This window comes from Bombus bifarius, unplaced genomic scaffold (genome assembly GCF_011952205.1).
Source record: "Bombus bifarius isolate JDL3187 unplaced genomic scaffold, Bbif_JDL3187 scf7180000008728_frag, whole genome shotgun sequence".
NCBI lineage: Eukaryota > Metazoa > Arthropoda > Insecta > Hymenoptera > Apidae > Bombus > Bombus bifarius.
Window position 1 is genome coordinate 9,687 of NW_022884808.1, and position 21,179 is coordinate 30,865.

The following is a 21,179-nucleotide window of genomic DNA, read 5'->3' on the forward strand; positions in this document are numbered from 1 at the left end:
TCTGAGGATGACGATTGTGCCCTTTTGGATGCCGTGTCCACCCTTGCTCCACTTATTTCGGTTGGTTAACTCGTTCAAATACTCCTTATGCCAGCGATTCCAAAAATGCTGTTTAAGCTGTTGGATATGCTGCCATCTGGAGAGTCGGTTCGATGGAATGTCTCTGAAATCTCGATCACGTAAGCACATTAGTGAATCGCCAATGAGAAAATGTCCGGGAGTGAGGACTAGGAGATCATTTGGATCGGTGGAGATAGGAGTTAGCGGGCGGGAATTGAGGACTGCTTCTATTTCTATGATGAGAGTGTTCAATTGTTCAGAGGTGAGTAACTCGTTGCCGGCTACACGCCTGAGGTGGCGTTTGAATGACTTCACCGCTGCTTCCCATAGCCCACCGAAATGCGGTGAATGAGGGGGAATGAAGCGCCATTCGATTTGTTTGTCGGCTAAAAATGCGGTTACTTTTTCCTTGTGATCGTCCGATTGTAATAGATCGTGAAGCTCTCGTAATTCGTTGCTTGCTCCTCTGAAGTTGGTGCCGTTATCAGAATGGATGGTGGAGCAATACCCTTGTCGAGCGATAAATCTGCGAAGAGCGGCGATGAAGGCTTCGCTAGTGAGATCGTCAACGAGCTCGATGTGTACCGCTTTAATTGCTAGGCATACGAAAATGGCTACGTATACCTTTATCTGACGACGGTTACGATCTCGTTTTTCATTGATGTGGAACGGCCCGCAGTAATCGACGCCGACGTTTGTGAATGGGCGAGATTCCGTTACTCGCGCCTCCGGCAGATTACCCATCACGTATTCTACCGGCGGGGGTTGAGCGCGGCAGCAGCGGACGCAGCCTTTGATCGCCCGCCATACTTGACTTCGACCGTCGACGGGCCAGTATCTTTGTCTTACTGCGTATAACGTAGCCTGCGTTCCGGAATGCATGTGGATCTTGTGCTCGTGTTCTATGATGCGTGTTGTAACGGATGACTTGGGTAATACTATGGGATGTTTCTGGGCGAAGGTCATCGACGAATGACCGAGTCGACCCCCGACTCGCAATATTCCTTCCTTGTCTATGAACGGATTGAGTCGCGTGAGCTTACCCTTTATCGCCGCGTTCCGATCTTTTTGGAGTGTACGAATTTCCTCGGAGAAATGGATGTTTTGCAACAATTTTATCAGTTTATTGTGCGTTATGCGTAACTCGGTAACGGTTAGGGGTGCCGCTCGGTTCCTTTCCTGTCTCCAACGGAGGCAACGAGCTATGATTCGTATCAACTTGGGCCAGGATGAATACCTTTCCAACAAACTGTAATCGGCGGGGTTTGCGGACAGACAAATCGCCCCTTTCTGCTCCGGTACTTCAATTTGCGGTGTTAGAGCCCATGTCGGCCAATAGCCTTCCGACTGGTAGAGCCATGCAGGACCGTGCTGCCAGATGGTTGGGCGCAGGAACTCTTCGGGTGTTTGGCCGCGTGATATTAAGTCCGCGGGATTGTCGTCGGTAGGAACGTGGCGCCAATCGCGGATGCTGGTTTTTGTTTGAATTTCGGAGACTCTGTTAGCGACGAATGTTTTAAGGGTGTGAGGTGATGTATTGAGCCAATGGAGGACGATAGTGGAATCGGTCCAATAGATAGTTCGAGTAATTTTTTGTGATAGGGCTTGTTGTACTGTTGACATCAGGGACGTAAGAAGGAGTGCTCCGCTCAGCTCGAGCCGAGGAATGGTCTGGCACTTGAGTGGGGCGACTTTCGATTTTGCGGTTAAAAGTTGGGTCCAAGCACGGCCGTTGATGGTAAGGGTTCGGAGATAAACACAGGCTCCGTAAGCCTTTTCGCTGGCATCGCAGAAACCATGCAGTTCAATTTCCATAGCGGACTCGATTATTGCTTTGCGTGGGAACCTGACGTTGTTTAATAAGGGTAATTGGGCATAGTACCTTTCCCACTCTGTATGTAACTCGATCGGAAGTGATTCATCCCAATCGATTTTCGACGACCATATTCGTTGAAGTAGCATCTTGGCCCGAACAATCACCGGTGCGAGCAGACCGAGCGGATCGTAAATTTTTGCAATCTCCGAGCTGATGATTCGTTTCGTGACTCGCGAGGGCGTGGGTTTGACTTCGACCGAGTAAAGAATAGAATCGTCGAATGAATTCCAAAACACCCCCAGCGTCTTCAAGGTTTGCGAGTCGCCCAAAAAATGTTGGTGATTTGTTTCTTCTAAGGAAAGTCCGTGTAACAAGTCATTATCGTTTGACGCCCATTTTCGTATGTTTAAGCCGGCCAGCTGAAGTAACTTGGTGAGTTCTGTTCTGAGCGTGAGGGCTTCGTCCTTCGTTTCAGCTCCGGTGAGAGCGTCGTCGACGTAGAAATCCCGCTGCAGTACCTGTGCTGCACGTGGAAATCGATGTCCTTCGTCCTCTGCCAGTTGCTTGAGGCACCGAATAGCTAGATACGGGGCTGCGGATAAACCGAACGTTACAGTGTTAAGCTCATATGTTTCTGTTTCTCCACTCGCGCTGCGCCATAATATCCTTTGATATTTCCGATCCTCTGGTCGTACGAGGAATTGCCGATACATCTTCTCGATGTCGCCAGTGAGTACGTATTGATGAGCGCGGAATCTAATTAATATACAAAATAGATCTTCCTGTAACTTGGGTCCTGTGTGAAGTGTATCGTTTAAGGAGGTTCCGGTAGTGCTTGGTGCCGATCCGTCGAAAACTACACGGAGTTTGGTGGTTTGACTCGATGCTTTGGTCACGCCATGATGGGGTAAATAGTATCCGTTATCGTCGGAGTGGTTGTCATTGACCTTCGTCATGTGTCCCAATGCCAGGTATTCCTGTATTACCGTTCGATATTCTGATTCGAAGCGTTTGTCGTGCTGGAATCGGCGATTGAGTGAGGCGAGTCGTTTACTCGCCAGCGTTTTAGAGGATCCGAGTGACTGAAGCTGATCGTTGAAAGGTAGAGCGACGATGTATCGTCCTTCGCTGGTGCGTCGGGTGTGGATTTGGAAGTGTTCTTCGCATCGTCGATCTGCCTCTGAGATATGTTTAATTGAGGGTCCTTCATCGATTTCCCAAAACCGCGCGAGATCTGCTTGTAAAGTCGTCGTGGATGTGTGAAATATGTTTGTCGCGGTTTGGGAAGTTGGACTCCCCCCGATTACCCATCCGAATCGCGTCTTTTGCAGACGCAGTCCAGGCTCGTCTGGCTGCGTGAGGTTGACTTGTCCCACACACATCGACGCGAGTGTTGAACCTGAGCTTAGTAGTACATCTATCGGAGCTGGTAAATGAAATCGTGGATCGGCCAATTTGAGATTTTTTGGTATCTCAAGTGTCGAACGATCGATGGGTTCGCTGGGAATTGAGGTTGATATGGTTGGAATGATAAGGAACGTTAATGTCCGCGTGTATGTACCGTCAGTGGAAGTGATCGTGGCCGTGATGTGTCGCTTAGAAGTCGTTGTCAAGGTATCTAGAGCTCCGATTGGGACCGAACATTTGTTTTGCCTTATCTTTAGCGATTTTGCTAATTCCTCGGTAATGAAATTCATACTGGATCCGGTGTCGAGCAACGCTCGACAACGGATTGGTTGATGTTTATCATTCAAAATGTTAATCTGCGCTGTGAGGACTAGATCATTGAACCGTAATTCGGATGCTATTGGTCTGATATGTTCGGTCATCAACGGAGTCGTCGATCGTCGGCGTCATTGGTTGTGTGTTCGTTTGTCAATGGGCGGTGGACTTGGAGACGCGGCTGTTCGTGGTGTTTCCGATCTGTGGTCTGTTGTGTGCCTTTTGCAACGAGTGGGTGATACGTAGGGTGGCAAAGAAGGTGTTGTGGATCGGCTATTTGATGGGGAAGATTTCGGGCTGGACGTGCTGGAACGAGACCCTGAATGGCGTTTTGTCCTGTGCAGCATTGTATGATGTCGTTCTCCGCATACGCGACATGATCCTGCGAAACAATGCCGCGTTGTGTGCCCTTTCCCGAGGCAGTTGACGCATAGTGATGCTCTTTTGACCTCCCGAATACGTTCGCGAAGGGATTTGGTTTTGAAGGTGTCACATTTCCAAATGGGGTGTGGTCCTTGACAGGTGGGGCATGTTGGATTAACCTGTGTCGCCGTAAGTGCATGCCCTCGTGATGCGCGTTGACGGACCGGAGTAGTTTGTTCCGGTGATTCTCTTGTTTGTCTGACCGTGGTGATCGGTCTGGAGCTTCGTGCTAATCTCTCTAGGAAGTTTAGTAAGTGAATGTACGGAGGCACCTCGTTATTGGGCAGCGTCATTTCCCATTGCTTTTGGATACTCAGTGGTATTTTAGAGAGGATGAGGCTGGTGAGCACAGCACTGGTATCGGGGTAGGAGTCTCCTAATTTGTTCAATGCATATATGTGTTGTTTGAATGTGTGGACTAAGCGCCTTAATTCCGTTGGAGATTCCTTGGTTATCTTTGGATAATCAATTATTGCCATGCAGTGACTGAAAGCTGTGTATCGTGGACATTCGAAACTCTCCTTGAGAACGGCTATAGCCTGACTGTAATTTACATTGCTAAGGGGTAACGCGTTTAAACAATCGGCTGCTTCTCCTTGCAGGGCGGACTGCAGGTAATGGAATTTCTGTATGTCAGTGAGACTAGGATTTTTATCGATTGTGGAGGAAAAGGTGTCATAAAAAGTGTTCCATTTTTCTAAGCTTCCGTCAAAAGTAGGGAGCCGAAGATCTGGTAATTTAATGGATATCGGATTTAAACTTGCGCATGATGCACAGGTTGGAGGGTTTGTGGATGTCGACGGCGAAGCTGTTTGCGCGTTCCTCAGAAGATTTTGTAGCCTTGTATCTACCGCGACGTACTGATCCCTTATTTCGAAGCCGCGCACTTGTTCCTCCTCGTCCAATACTTCTAATTCGAGTTGGATCGCTTCGAATTGACTCGCAACTTCGGTCAGTTGTTTCTCGTAATTCGTTAATAAGGAGTTTTGCTGACTCCCGGATTGCTCGTACTCATCCAGTCGGGTCGATAAGTATGTGAATCGGCCGCCACAATAGCCTCGTCTCCGACGCAGGGAGATGAGTTGGTCTTCGCTCGTCATCGTTGCCGAGGATAGGAGATGGTCGAAATAAGGAACGAGCTTACCTTACTGTCGTGCGGCGTGAGGTCGCGTGTATGTTTGGTGAGGAACGCCTTGTTCCTTCCCGACGGCCACTCGTTCGGTTGTATTGTTAAGTTGTGAAATTCGTTGCGTTGATGACTGTCCAGCTGCGGCGGAAGGCTGCGTGGTTGCGTTCCCTTGCCAATGGGATGTGCTTCTTCGAAGGTGACGCGCCTGACGTCACTGGTTTCGCTGTAGTGGTTGCTCCCGCTCCCGCTGCTGGTTTTGATAAAGTCACGTGGCACTGTGTGGTCACTGGTAAGTGCACTCTTCACTGGCACGTGATCCGGCTCGAAGGACCAAAATGTTACGACCGTTCGCGGAGAGACGTGATCGCGAGATAGCACGTCAACGAGAGTTGTAAATTCTCGCTACGATTATGTTAATCGACGCCGCGAAATAGTCGTTCCCCTGTTTCGTTTAGGACAACAGAGGTGGTTTAATGAATATAGCACTGTGTTAACACTAATAAATTAACGTTTATTTCAACAACTTATTAATTAGAAGGATATAAATGGAACAACAAAAGAAATGTAACTACGTAATGCGCGATATAAGATATGTATTGACAGTTTGGCTTCTCGAAACGTTCTGCCCGCCTTTCGATTTTTTCCGTTTTTTCTGGAAGGCGACCCCCACTACGTTCGGATCACGCCACATTCTTTTACGCCGGATAAAATAACGGCCACGAATCGAAGTTTCTGGAGGTCGCCCTGCTTAATAAACTATGCGCTTACCACTACAATGTTTGTTTGTCGGGCAGCCGCGACGATCCGCCCGCGACATTGTAGTGCCGCGACCGACGGTTAAGAATATGATCTATGGCAAGCCGCATGGCGTAACAAGCACTGTGAAATGGAGCTCAACGAGTGATTAAACGTCGAAATATCTCCAACGGGAAGGAAATGACGGCTAGATTTCACTAAAATCGACGAAATCTTCGCGATTTGCCAGCTATTTTACTTATTTTGACGCTTAAGCGGTAGTGCATTGGATTAGCACTGTGAAATGGAGTTCAACGAGTGCTTAAACGTCGAAATATCTCCAACGGGAAGGAAATGACGGCTAGATTTCACTAAAATCGATGAAATCTTCGCGACTTGCGAGCTATTTTGATTGTTTCGACGCTTAAACGGTAGTGCATTGCACTAGCACTGTGAAATGGAGCTCAACGAGCGCTTTAACGTCGAAATATCTCCAACGGGAAGGAAATGACGGCTAGATTTCACTAAAATCGATGAAATCTTCGCGATTTGCGAGATATTTTGATTGTTTCGACGCTTAAATGGTAGTGCATTGCATTAGCACTGTCAAATGGAGCTCAACGAGCGCTTAAACGTCGAAATATCTCCAACGGGAAGGAAATGACGGCTAGATTTCACTAAAATCGACGAAATCTTCGCGATTTGCCAGCTATTTTACTTGTTTTGACGCTTAAACGGCAGTGCATTGCATTAGCACTGTGAAATGGAGCTCAACGAGTGATTAAACGTCGAAATATCTCCAACGGGAAGGAAACGACGGCTAGATTTCACTAAAATCGACGAAATCTTCGCGATTTGCCAGCTATTTTACTTGTTTTGACGCTTAAACGGTAGTGCATTGCATTAGCACTGTGAAATCGAGTTCAACGAGCGCTTAAACATCGAAATATCTCCAACGCGAAGGAAATGACGGCTAGATGTCACTAAAATCGATGAAATCTTCGCGATATGCGAGCTATTTTGATTGTTTCGACGCTTAAACGGTAGTGCATTACATTAGCACTGTGAAATTGTGTTCAACGAGTGCTTAAACGTCGAAATATCTCCAACGGGAAGGAAAAGACGGCTAGATTTCACTAAAATCGATGAAATCTTCGCGATTTGCGAGCTATTTTGATTGTTTCGACGCTTAAACGGTAGTGCATTACATTAGCACTGTGAAATGGAGCTCAGCGAGCGCTTAAACGTCGAAATATCTCCAACGGGAAGGAAATGACGGTTAGATTTCACTAAAATCGACGAAATCAAAGCGATTTGCGAGCTATTTTGATTGTTTCGACGCTTAAACGGTACTGCATTGCACTAGCACTGTGAAATGGAGCTCAACGAGCGCTTTAACGTCGAAATATCTCCAACGGGAAGGAAATGACGGCTAGATTTCACTAAAATCGATGAAATCTTCGCGATTTGCGAGCTATTTTGATTGTTTCGACGCTTAAACGGTAGTGCATTACATTAGCACTGTGAAATGGAGCTCAACGAGTGCTTAAACGTCGAAATATCTCCAACGGGAAGGAAATGACGGCTAGGTTTCACTAAAATCGATGAAATCTTCGCGATTTGCGAGCTATTTTGATTGTTTCGACGCTTAAACGGTACTGCATTGCACTAGCACTGTGAAATGGAGCTCAGCGAGCGCTTAAACGTCGAAATATCTCCAACGGGAAGGAAATGACGGCTAGATTTCACTAAAATCGACGAAATCTTCTCGATTTGCGAGCTATTTTGCTTGTTCCGGCGCTTAAACGGTAGTGCATTGCATTGCACTGTGAAATGGAGTTCAACGAGTGCTTAAACGTCGAAATATCTCCAACGGGAAGGAAATGACGGCTAGATTTCACTAAAATCGATGAAATCTTCGCGATTTGCGAGCTATTTTGATTGTTTCGACGCTTAAATGTTAGTGCATTGCATTGCAGTGTGAAATGGAGTTCAACGAGTGCTTAGACGTCGAAATATCTCCAACGGGAAGGAAATGACGGCTAGATTTCACTAAAATCGACGAAATCTTCGCGATTTGCCAGCTATTTTGCTTGTTTCGACGCTTAAATGGTAGTGCATTGCATTGCACTGTGAAATGGAGTTCAACGAGTGCTTAAACGTCGAAATATCTCCAACGGGAAGGAAATGACGGCTAGATTTCACTAAAATCGATGAAATCTTCGCGATTTGCGAGCTATTTTGATTGTTTCGACGCTTAAACGGTAGTGCATTACATTAGCACTGTGAAATGGAGCTCAGCGAGCGCTTAAACGTCGAAATATCTCCAACGGGAAGGAAATGACGGCTAGATTTCACTAAAATCGACGAAATCAAAGCGATTTGCGAGCTATTTTGATTGTTTCGACGCTTAAACGGTACTGCATTGCACTAGCACTGTGAAATGGAGCTCAACGAGCGCTTAAACGTCGAAATATCTCCAACGGGAAGGAAATGACGGCTAGATTTCACTAAAATCGATGAAATCTTCGCGATTTGCGAGATATTTTGATTGTTTCGACGCTTAAATGGTAGTGCATTGCATTAGCACTGTCAAATGGAGCTCAACGAGCGCTTAAACGTCGAAATATCTCCAACGGGAAGGAAATGACGGCTAGATTTCACTAAAATCGACGAAATCTTTGCGATTTGCCAGCTATTTTACTTGTTTTGACGCTTAAACGGCAGTGCATTGCATTAGCACTGTGAAATGGAGCTCAACGAGTGCTTAAACGTCGAAATATCTCCAACGGGAAGGAAATGACGGCTAGATTTCACTAAAATCGACGAAATCTTCGCGATTTGCCAGCTATTTTACTTATTTTGACGCTTAAGCGGTAGTGCATTGCATTAGCACTGTGAAATGGAGTTCAACGAGTGCTTAAACGTCGAAATATCTCCAACGGGAAGGAAATGACGGCTAGATTTCACTAAAATCGATGAAATCTTCGCGATATGCGAGCTATTTTGATTGTTTCGACGCTTAAACGGTAGTGCATTACATTAGCACTGTGAAATTGTGTTCAACGAGTGCTTAAACGTCGAAATATCTCCAACGGGAAGGAAAAGACGGCTAGATTTCACTAAAATCGATGAAATCTTCGCGATTTGCGAGCTATTTTGATTGTTTCGACGCTTAAATGGTAGTGCATTGCATTAGCACTGTCAAATGGAGCTCAACGAGCGCTTTATCCTCGAAATATCTCCAACGGGAAGGAAATGACGGCTAGATTTCACTAAAATCGATGAAATCTTCGCGATTTGCGAGATATTTTGATTGTTTCGACGCTTAAATGGTAGTGCATTGCATTAGCACTGTCAAATGGAGCTCAACGAGTGACTAAACGTCGAAATATCTCCAACGGGAAGGAAATGACGGCTAGATTTCACTAAAATCGACGAAATCTTCGCGATTTGCCAGCTATTTTACTTATTTTGACGCTTAAGCGGTAGTGCATTGCATTAGCACTGTGAAATGGAGTTCAACGAGTGCTTAAACGTCGAAATATCTCCAACGGGAAGGAAATGACGGCTAGATTTCACTAAAATCGATGAAATCTTCGCGATTTGCGAGCTATTTTGATTGTTTCGACGCTTAAATGGTAGTGCATTGCATTAGCACTGTCAAATGGAGCTCAACGAGCGCTTTAACGTCGAAATATCTCCAACGGGAAGGAAATGACGGCTAGATTTCACTAAAATCGATGAAATCTTCGCGATTTGCGAGATATTTTGATTGTTTCGACGCTTAAATGGTAGTGCATTGCATTAGCACTGTCAAATGGAGCACAACGAGCGCTTAAACGTCGAAATATCTCCAACGGGAAGGAAAAGACGGCTAGATTTCACTAAAATCGATGAAATCTTCGCGATTTGCGAGCTATTTTGATTGTTTCGACGCTTAAATGGTAGTGCATTGCATTAGCACTGTCAAAATGGAGTCAACGAGCGCTTTAACGTCGAAATATCTCCAACGGAAGTTGAAAATGACGGCTAGATTTCACTAAAATCGATGAAATCTTCGCGATTTGCGAGATATTTTGATTTTTTCGACGCTTAAATGGTAGTGCATTGCATTAGCACTGTCAAATGGAGCACAACGAGCGCTTAAACGTCGAAATATCTCCAACGGGAAGGAAAAGACGGCTAGATTTCACTAAAATCGATGAAATCTTCGCGATTTGCTAGCTATTTTGATTGTTTCGACGCTTAAATGGTAGTGCATTGCATTAGCACTGTCAAATGGAGCTCAACGAGCGCTTTAACGTCGAAATATCTCCAACGGGAAGGAAATGACGGCTAGATTTCACTAAAATCGATGAAATCTTCGCGATTTGCGAGATATTTTGATTGTTTCGACGCTTAAATGGTAGTGCATTGCATTAGCACTGTCCAATGGAGCACAACGAGCGCTTAAACGTCGAAATATCTCCAACGGGAAGGAAATGACGGCTAGATTTCACTAAAATCGACGAAATCTTCGCGATTTGCCAGCTATTTTACTTGTTTTGACGCTTAAACGGCAGTGCATTGCATTAGCACTGTGAAATGGAGCTCAACGAGTGATTAAACGTCGAAATATCTCCAACGGGAAGGAAATGACGGCTAGATTTCACTAAAATCGACGAAATCTTCGCGATTTGCCAGCTATTTTACTTGTTTTGACGCTTAAACGGTAGTGCATTGCATTAGCACTGTGAAGTGGAGTTCAACGAGTGCTTAAACGTCGAAATATCTCCAACGGGAAGGAAATGACGGCTAGATTTCACTAAAATCGACGAAATCTTCGCGATTTGCCAGCTATTTTGCTTGTTTCGACGCTTAATGGTAGTGCATTGCATTAGCACTGTGAAATGGAGTTCAACGAGTGCTTAGACGTCGAAATATCTCCAACGGGAAGGAAATGACGGCTAGATTTGACTAAAATCGACGAAATCTTCGCGATTTGCCAGCTATTTTGCTTGTTTCGACGCTTAAATGGTAGTGCATTGCATTGCACTGTGAAATGGAGTTCAACGAGTGCTTAAACGTCGAAATATCTCCAACGGGAAGGAAATGACGGCTAGATTTCACTAAAATCGACGAAATCTTCTCGATTTGATAGCTATTTTGCTTGTTCCGGCGCTTAAACTGTAGTGCATTGCATTGCACTGTGAAATGGAGTTCAACGAGTGCTTAAACGTCGAAATATCTCCAACGGGAAGGAAATGACGGCTAGATTTCACTAAAATCGATGAAATCTTCGCGATTTGCGAGCTATTTTGATTGTTTCGACGCTTAAACGGTAGTGCATTACATTAGCACTGTGAAATGGAGCTCAGCGAGCGCTAAAACGTCGAAATATCTCCAACGGGAAGGAAATGACGGCTAGATTTCACTAAAATCGACGAAATCAAAGCGATTTGCGAGATATTTTGATTGTTTCGACGCTTAAATGGTAGTGCATTGCATTAGCACTGTCAAATGGAGATCAACGAGCGCTTAAACGTCGAAATATCTCCAACGGGAAGGAAATGACGGCTAGATTTCACTAAAATCGACGAAATCTTTGCGATTTGCCAGCTATTTTACTTGTTTTGACGCTTAAACGGCAGTGCATTGCATTAGCACTGTGAAATGGAGCTCAACGAGTGACTAAACGTCGAAATATCTCCAACGGGAAGGAAATGACGGCTAGATTTCACTAAAATCGACGAAATCTTCGCGATTTGCCAGCTATTTTACTTATTTTGACGCTTAAGCGGTAGTGCATTGCATTAGCACTGTGAAATGGAGTTCAACGAGTGCTTAAACGTCGAAATATCTCCAACGGGAAGGAAATGGCGGCTAGATTTCACTAAAATCGATGAAATCTTCGCGATATGCGAGCTATTTTGATTGTTTCGACGCTTAAACGGTAGTGCATTACATTAGCACTGTGAAATTGTGTTCAACGAGTGCTTAAACGTCGAAATATCTCCAACGGGAAGGAAAAGACGGCTAGATTTCACTAAAATCGATGAAATCTTCGCGATTTGCGAGCTATTTTGATTGTTTCGACGCTTAAATGGTAGTGCATTGCATTAGCACTGTCAAATGGAGCTCAACGAGCGCTTTATCCTCGAAATATCTCCAACGGGAAGGAAATGACGGCTAGATTTCACTAAAATCGATGAAATCTTCGCGATTTGCGAGATATTTTGATTGTTTCGACGCTTAAATGGTAGTGCATTGCATTAGCACTGTCAAATGGAGCTCAACGAGTGACTAAACGTCGAAATATCTCCAACGGGAAGGAAATGACGGCTAGATTTCACTAAAATCGACGAAATCTTCGCGATTTGCCAGCTATTTTACTTATTTTGACGCTTAAGCGGTAGTGCATTGCATTAGCACTGTGAAATGGAGTTCAACGAGTGCTTAAACGTCGAAATATCTCCAACGGGAAGGAAATGACGGCTAGATTTCACTAAAATCGATGAAATCTTCGCGATTTGCGAGCTATTTTGATTGTTTCGACGCTTAAATGGTAGTGCATTGCATTAGCACTGTCAAATGGAGCTCAACGAGCGCTTTAACGTCGAAATATCTCCAACGGGAAGGAAATGACGGCTAGATTTCACTAAAATCGATGAAATCTTCGCGATTTGCGAGATATTTTGATTGTTTCGACGCTTAAATGGTAGTGCATTGCATTAGCACTGTCAAATGGAGCACAACGAGCGCTTAAACGTCGAAATATCTCCAACGGGAAGGAAAAGACGGCTAGATTTCACTAAAATCGATGAAATCTTCGCGATTTGCGAGCTATTTTGATTGTTTCGACGCTTAAATGGTAGTGCATTGCATTAGCACTGTCAAATGGAGCTCAACGAGCTTTTAACGTCGAAATATCTCCAACGGAAGGAACACGGGCGATTTCACTAAAAATCGATGGTACCCGCGATTTGCGAGATATTTTGATTGTTTCCTTGACGCTTAAATGGTAGTGCATTGCATTAGTACTCAAAGCCGGAGTTCAACGAGTGCTTAAACGTCGAAATATCTCCAACGGGAAGGAAAAGACGGCTAGATTTCACTAAAATCGATGAAATCTTCGCGATTTGCGAATAATTTTGATTGTTTCGACGCTTAAATGGTAGTGCATTGCATTAGCACTGTCAAATGGAGCTCAACGAGCGCTTTAACGTCGAAATATCTCCAACGGGAAGGAAATGACGTTAGATTTCACTAAAATCGATGAAATCTTCGCGATTTGCGAGCTATTTTGATTGCTTCGACGCTTAAACGGTAGTGCATTACATTAGCACTGTGAAATGGAGCTCAGCGAGCGCTTAAACGTTGAAATATCTCCAACGGGAAGGAAATGACGGCTAGATTTCACTAAAATCGACGAAATCAAAGCGATTTGCGAGCTATTTTACTTATTTTGACGCTTAAACGGTAGTGCATTGCATTAGCACTGTGAAATCGAGTTCAACGAGCGCTTAAACATCGAAATATCTCCAACGGGAAGGAAATGACGGCTAGATTTCACTAAAATCGATGAAATCTTCGCGATTTGCGAGCTATTTTGATTGTTTCGACGCTTAAACGGTAGTGCATTGCACTAGCACTGTGAAATGGAGCTCAACGAGCACTTTAACGTCGAAATATCTCCAACGGGAAGGAAATGACGGCTAGATTTCACTAAAATCTATGAAATCTTCGCGATTTGCGAGTTATTTTGATTGTTACGACGCTTAAATGGTAGTGCATTGCATTAGCACTGTCAAATGGAGCTCAGCGAGCGCTTAAACGTCGAAATATCTCCAACGGGAAGGAAATGACGGCTAGATTTCCTAAAATCGACGAAATCTTCGCGATTTGCCAGCTATTTTACTTGTTTTGACGCTTAAACGGTAGTGCATTGCATTAGCACTGTGAAATGGAGCTCAACGAGTGATTAAACGTCGAAATATCTCCAACGCAAAGGAAATGACGGCTAGATTTCACTAAAATCGACGAAATCTTCGCGATTTGCCAGCTATTTTACTTGTTTTGACGCTTAAACGGTAGTGCATTGCATTAGCACTGTGAAGTGGAGTTCAACGAGTGCTTAAACGTCGAAATATCTCCAACGGGAAGGAAATGACGGCTAGATTTCACTAAAATCGATGAAATCTTCGCGATATGCGAGCTATTTTGACTGTTTCGACGCTTAAACGGTAGTGCATTACATTAGCACTGTGAAATTGTGTTCAACGAGTGCTTAAACGTCGAAATATCTCCAACGGGAAGGAAAAGACGGCTAGATTTCACTAAAATCGATGAAATCGTCGCGATTTGCGAGCTATTTTGATTGTTTCGACGCTTAAATGGTAGTGCATTGCATTAGCACTGTCAAATGGAGCTCAACGAGCGCTTTAACGTCGAAATATCTCCAACGGGAAGGAAATGACGTTAGATTTCACTAAAATCGATGAAATCTTCGCGATTTGCGAGCTATTTTGATTGCTTCGACGCTTAAACGGTAGTGCATTACATTAGCACTGTGAAATGGAGCTCAGCGAGCGCTTAAACGTTGAAATATCTCCAACGGGAAGGAAATGACGGCTAGATTTCACTAAAATCGACGAAATCAAAGCGATTTGCGAGCTATTTTACTTATTTTGACGCTTAAACGGTAGTGCATTGCATTAGCACTGTGAAATCGAGTTCAACGAGCGCTTAAACATCGAAATATCTCCAACGGGAAGGAAATGACGGCTAGATTTCACTAAAATCGATGAAATCTTCGCGATTTGCGAGCTATTTTGATTGCTTCGACGCTTAAACGGTAGTGCATTACATTAGCACTGTGAAATGGAGCTCAGCGAGCGCTTAAACGTCGAAATATCTCCAACGGGAAGGAAATGACGGCTAGATTTCACTAAAATCGACGAAATCAAAGCGATTTGCGAGCTATTTTGATTGTTTCGACGCTTAAACGGTACTGCATTGCACTAGCACTGTGAAATGGAGCTCAACGAGCACTTTAACGTCGAAATATCTCCAACGGGAAGGAAATGACGGCTAGATTTCACTAAAATCGATGAAATCTTCCCGATTTGCGAGATCTTTTGATTGTTTCGACGCTTAAATGGTAGTGCATTGCATTAGCACTGTCAAATGGAGCTCAACGAGCGCTTAAACGTCGAAATATCTCCAACGGGAAGGAAATGACGGCTAGATTTCACTAAAATCGACGAAATCTTCGCGATTTGCCAGCTATTTTGCTTGTTTCGCCGCTTAATGGTAGTGCATTGCATTAGCACTGTGAAGTGGAGTTCAACGAGTGCTTAAACGTCGAAATATCTCCAACGGGAAGGAAATGACGGCTAGATTTCACTAAAATCGATGAAATCTTCGCGATTTGCGAGCTATTTTGATTGTTTCGACGCTTAAATGGTAGTGCATTGCATTAGCACTGTGAAATGGAGCTCAACGAGCGCTTTAACGTCGAAATATCTCCAACGGGAAGGAAATGACGGCTAGATTTCACTAAAATCGATGAAATCTTCGCGATTTGCGAGCTATTTTGACTGTTTCGACGCTTAAACGGTAGTGCATTACATTAGCACTGTGAAATTGTGTTCAACGAGTGCTTAAACGTCGAAATATCTCCAACGGGAAGGAAAAGACGGCTAGATTTCACTAAAATCGATGAAATCTTCGCGATTTGCGAGCTATTTTGATTGTTTCGACGCTTAAACGGTAGTGCATTGCACTAGCACTGTGAAATGGAGCTCAACGAGCGCTTTAACGTCGAAATATCTCCAACGGGAAGGAAATGACGGCTAGATTTCACTAAAATCGATGAAATCTTCGCGATTTGCGAGATATTTTGATTGTTTCGACGCTTAAATGGTAGTGCATTGCATTAGCACTGTCAAATGGAGCTCAACGAGCGCTTAAACGTCGAAATATCTCCAACGGGAAGGAAATGACGGCTAGATTTCACTAAAATCGACGAAATCTTCGCGATTTGCCAGCTATTTTACTTGTTTTGACGCTTAAACGGTAGTGCATTGCATTAGCACTGTGAAATGGAGCTCAACGAGTGATTAAACGTCGAAATATCTCCAACGGGAAGGAAATGACGGCTAGATTTCACTAAAATCGACGAAATCTTCGCGATTTGCCAGCTATTTTACTTGTTTTGACGCTTAAACGGTAGTGCATTGCATTAGCACTGTGAAGTGGAGTTCAACGAGTGCTTAAACGTCGAAATATCTCCAACGGGAAGGAAATGACGGCTAGATTTCACTAAAATCGATGAAATCTTCGCGATATGCGAGCTATTTTGACTGTTTCGACGCTTAAACGGTAGTGCATTACATTAGCACTGTGAAATTGTGTTCAACGAGTGCTTAAACGTCGAAATATCTCCAACGGGAAGGAAAAGACGGCTAGATTTCACTAAAATCGATGAAATCTTCGCGATTTGCGAGCTATTTTGATTGTTTCGACGCTTAAATGGTAGTGCATTGCATTAGCACTGTCAAATGGAGCTCAACGAGCGCTTTAACGTCGAAATATCTCCAACGGGAAGGAAATGACGTTAGATTTCACTAAAATCGATGAAATCTTCGCGATTTGCGAGCTATTTTGATTGCTTCGACGCTTAAACGGTAGTGCATTACATTAGCACTGTGAAATGGAGCTCAGCGAGCGCTTAAACGTTGAAATATCTCCAACGGGAAGGAAATGACGGCTAGATTTCACTAAAATCGATGAAATCTTCGCGATTTGCGAGCTATTTTACTTATTTTGACGCTTAAGCGGTAGTGCATTGCATTAGCACTGTGAAATGGAGTTCAACGAGCGCTTAAACATCGAAATATCTCCAACGGGAAGGAAATGACGGCTAGATTTCACTAAAATCGATGAAATCTTCGCGATTTGCGAGCTATTTTGATTGTTTCGACGCTTAAACGGTACTGCATTGCACTAGCACTGTGAAATGGAGCTCAACGAGCGCTTTAACGTCGAAATATCTCCAACGGGAAGGAAATGACGGCTAGATTTCACTAAAATCGATGAAATCTTCGCGATTTGCGAGATATTTTGATTGTTTCGACGCTTAAATGGTAGTGCATTGCATTAGCACTGTCAAATGGAGCTCAACGAGCGCTTAAACGTCGAAATATCTCCAACGGGAAGGAAATGACGGCTAGATTTCACTAAAATCGACGAAATCTTCGCGATTTGCCAGCTATTTTGCTTGTTTCGCCGCTTAATGGTAGTGCATTGCATTAGCACTGTGAAATGGAGTTCAACGAGTGCTTAAACGTCGAAATATCTCCAACGGGATGGAAATGACGGCTAGATTTCACTAAAATCGACGAAATCAACGCGATATGCGAGCTATTTTGATTGTTTCGACGCTTAAACGGTAGTGCATTACATTAGCACTGTGAAATTGTGTTCAACGAGTGCTTAAACGTCGAAATATCTCCAACGGGAAGGAAAAGACGGCTAGATTTCACTAAAATCGATGAAATCTTCGCGATTTGCGAGCTATTTTGATTGTTTCGACGCTTAAACGGTAGTGCATTACATTAGCACTGTGAAATGGAGCTCAGCGAGCGCTTAAACGTCGAAATATCTCCAACGGGAAGGAAATGACGGCTAGATTTCACTATAATCGACGAAATCAAAGCGATTTGCGAGCTATTTTGATTGTTTCGACGCTTAAACGGTACTGCATTGCACTAGCACTGTGAAATGGAGCTCAACGAGCGCTTTAACGTCGAAATATCTCCAACGGGAAGGAAATGACGGCTAGATTTCACTAAAATCGATGAAATCTTCGCGATTTGCGAGCTATTTTGATTGTTTCGACGCTTAAATGGTAGTGCATTGCATTAGCACTGTGAAATGGAGCTCAACGAGCGCTTAAACGTCGAAATATCTCCAACGGGAAGGAAATGACGGCTAGATTTCACTAAAATCGACGAAATCTTCGCGATTTGCCAGCTATTTTACTTATTTTGACGCTTAAGCGGTAGTGCATTGCATTAGCACTGTGAAATGGAGTTCAACGAGTGCTTAAACGTCGAAATATCTCCAACGGGATGGAAATGACGGCTAGATTTCACTAAAATCGACGAAATCAACGCGATATGCGAGCTATTTTGATTGTTTCGACGCTTAAACGGTAGTGCATTACATTAGCACTGTGAAATGGAGCTCAGCGAGCGCTTAAACGTAGAAATATCTCCAACGGGAAGGAAATGACGGCTAGATTTCACTAAAATCGATGAAATCTTCGCGATTTGCGAGCTATTTTGATTGTTTCGACGCTTAAATGTTAGTGCATTGCATTAGCACTGTCAAATGGAGCTCAACGAGCGCTTTAACGTCGAAATATCTCCAACGGGAAGGAAATGACGGCTAGATTTCACTAAAATCGATGAAATCTTCGCGATTTGCGAGCTATTATGATTGTTTCGACGCTTAAATGATAGTGCATTGCATTAGCACTGTCAAATGGAGCTCAACGAGCGCTTAAACGTCGAAATATCTCCAACGGGAAGGAAATGACGGCTAGATTTCACTAAAATCGATGAAATCTTCGCGATATGCGAGCTATTTTGATTGTTTCGACGCTCAAACGGTAGTGCATTACATTAGCACTGTGAAATTGTGTTCAACGAGTGCTTAAACGTCGAAATATCTCCAACGGGAAGGAAAAGACGGCTAGATTTCACTAAAATCGATGAAATCTTCGTGATTTGCGAGCTATTTTGATTCTTTCGACGCTTAAACGGTAGTGCATTACATTAGCACTGTGAAATGGAGCTCAGCGAGCGCTTAAACGTCGAAATATCTCCAACGGGAAGGAAATGACGGCTACATTTCACTAAAATCGACGAAATCAAAGCGATTTGCGAGCTATTTTGATTGTTTCGACGCTTAAACGGTACTGCATTGCACTAGCACTGTGAAATGGAGCTCAACGAGAGCTTTAACGTCGAAATATCTCCAACGGGAAGGAAATGACGGCTAGATTTCACTAAAATCGATGAAATCTTCGCGATTTGCGAGATATTTTGATTGTTTCGACGCTTAAATGGTAGTGCATTGCATTAGCACTGTCAAATGGAGCTCAACGAGCGCTTAAACGTCGAAATATCTCCAACGGGAAGGAAATGACGGCTAGATTTCACTAAAATCGACGAAATCTTTGCTCTTTGCCAGCTATTTTACTTGCTTTGACGCTTAAACGGCAGTGCGTTGCATTAGCACTGTGAAATGGAGCTCAGCGAGCGCTTAAACGTCGAAATATCTCCAACGGGAAGGAAATGACTGCTAGATTTCACTAAAATCGACGAAATCAAAGCGATTTGCGAGCTATTTTGACTGTTTCGACGCTTAAGCGGTAGTGCATTACATTAGCACTGTGAAATTGTGTTCAACGAGTGCTTAAACGTCGAAATATCTCCAACGGGAAGGAAAAGACGACTAGATTTCACTAAAATCGATGAAATCTTCGCGATTTGCGAGCTATTTTGATTGTTTCGACGCTTAAATGGTAGTGCATTGCATTAGCACTGTCAAATGGAGCTCAACGAGCGCTTTAACGTCGAAATATCTCCAACGGGAAGGAAATGACGGCTAGATTTCACTAAATCGATGAAATCTTCGCGATTTGCGAGCTATTTTGATTGTTTCGACGCTTAAACGGTAGTGCATTACATTAGCACTGTGAAATGGAGCTCAGCGAGCGCTTAAACGTCGAAATATCTTCAACGGGAAGGAAATGACGGCTAGATTTCACTAAAATCGACGAAATCAAAGCGATTTGCGAGCTATTTTGATTGTTTCGACGCTTAAACTGTACTGCATTGCACTAGCACTGTGAAATGGAGCTCAACGAGCGCTTTAACGTCGAAATATCTCCAACGGGAAGGAAATGACGGCTAGATTTCACTGAAATCGATGAAATCTTCGCGATTTGCGAGATATTTTGATTGTTTCGACGCTTAAATGGTAGTGCATTGCATTAGCACTGTCAAATGGAGCTCAACGAGCGCTTAAACGTCGAAATATCTCCAACGGGAAGGAAATGACGACTAGATTTCACTAAAATCGACGAAATCTTTGCGATTTGCCAGCTATTTTACTTGTTTTGACGCTTAAACGGCAGTGCATTGCATTAGCACTGTGAAATGGAGCTCAACGAGTGACTAAACGTCGAAATATCTCCAACGGGAAGGAAATGACGGCTAGATTTCACTAAAATCGACGAAATCTTCGCGATTTGCCAGCTATTTTACTTATTTTGACGCTTAAGCGGTAGTGCATTGCATTAGCACTGTGAAATGGAGTTCAACGAGTGCTTAAACGTCGAAATATCTCCAACGGGAAGGAAATGACGGCTAGATTTCACTAAAATCGATGAAATCTTCGCGATATGCGAGCTATTTTGATTGTTTCGACGCTTAAACGGTAGTGCATTACATTAGCACTGTGAAATTGTGTTCAACGAGTGCTTAAACGTCGAAATATCTCCAACGGGAAGGAAAAGACGGCTAGATTTCACTAAAATCGATGAAATCTTCGCGATTTGCGAGCTATTTTGATTGTTTCGATGCTTAAATGGTAGTGCATTGCATTAGCACTGTCAAATGGAGCTCAACGAGCGCTTTAACGTCGAAATATCTCCAACGGGAAGGAAATGACGGCTAGATTTCACTAAAATCGACGAAATCTTCGCGATTTGCCAGCTATTTTACTTGTTTTGACGCTTAAACTGTAGTGCACTGCATTAGCACTGTGAAATGGAGCTCAACGAGTGATTAAACGTCGAAATATCTCCAACGGGAAGGAAATGACGGCTAGTGTTACGCCATGCGGCTTGCCATAGATCATATTCTTAACCGTCGGTCGCGGCACTACAATGTCGCGGGCGGATCGTCGCGGCTGCCCGACAAACAAACATTGTAGTGGCAAGCGCATAGTTTATTAAGCAGGGCGACCTCCAGAAACTTCGATTCGTGGCCGTTATTTTATCCGGCGTAAAAGAATGTGGCGTGATCCGAACGGAGTGGGGGTCGCCTTCCAGAAAAAACGGAAAAAATCGAAAGGCGGGCAGAACGTTTCGAGAAGCCAAACAGTCAATACATATCTTATATCGCGCATTACGTAGTTACATTTCTTTTGTTGTTCCATTTATATCCTTCTAATTAATAAGTTGTTGAAATAAACGTTAATTTATTAGTGTTAACACAGTGCTATATTCATTAAACC

At 43.7% G+C, this 21,179-nt stretch overlaps 2 protein-coding genes across 2 annotated transcripts; both read right to left on the reverse strand.

Annotated features, from left to right (window-relative positions):
* Positions 1–375: 375 nt before the first annotated feature.
* LOC117213346 lies at positions 376–3,705 on the reverse strand (the record flags this gene model as incomplete). Its single annotated transcript, XM_033458699.1, has 4 exons — positions 3,184–3,705; positions 2,931–3,110; positions 2,646–2,853; positions 376–2,468 (listed from the first exon to the last, which is right to left on the reverse strand). Coding segments are annotated over exons 1-4 (3,003 nt in total), but the record flags the coding sequence as incomplete, so codon positions are not given.
* A 24-nt stretch (positions 3,706–3,729) lies between these two features.
* Positions 3,730–4,629, reverse strand: LOC117213347 (the record flags this gene model as incomplete). Its single annotated transcript, XM_033458700.1, has 1 exon — positions 3,730–4,629. A coding segment is annotated over one exon (900 nt), but the record flags the coding sequence as incomplete, so codon positions are not given.
* Between the last annotated feature and the right edge of the window lie 16,550 nt (positions 4,630–21,179).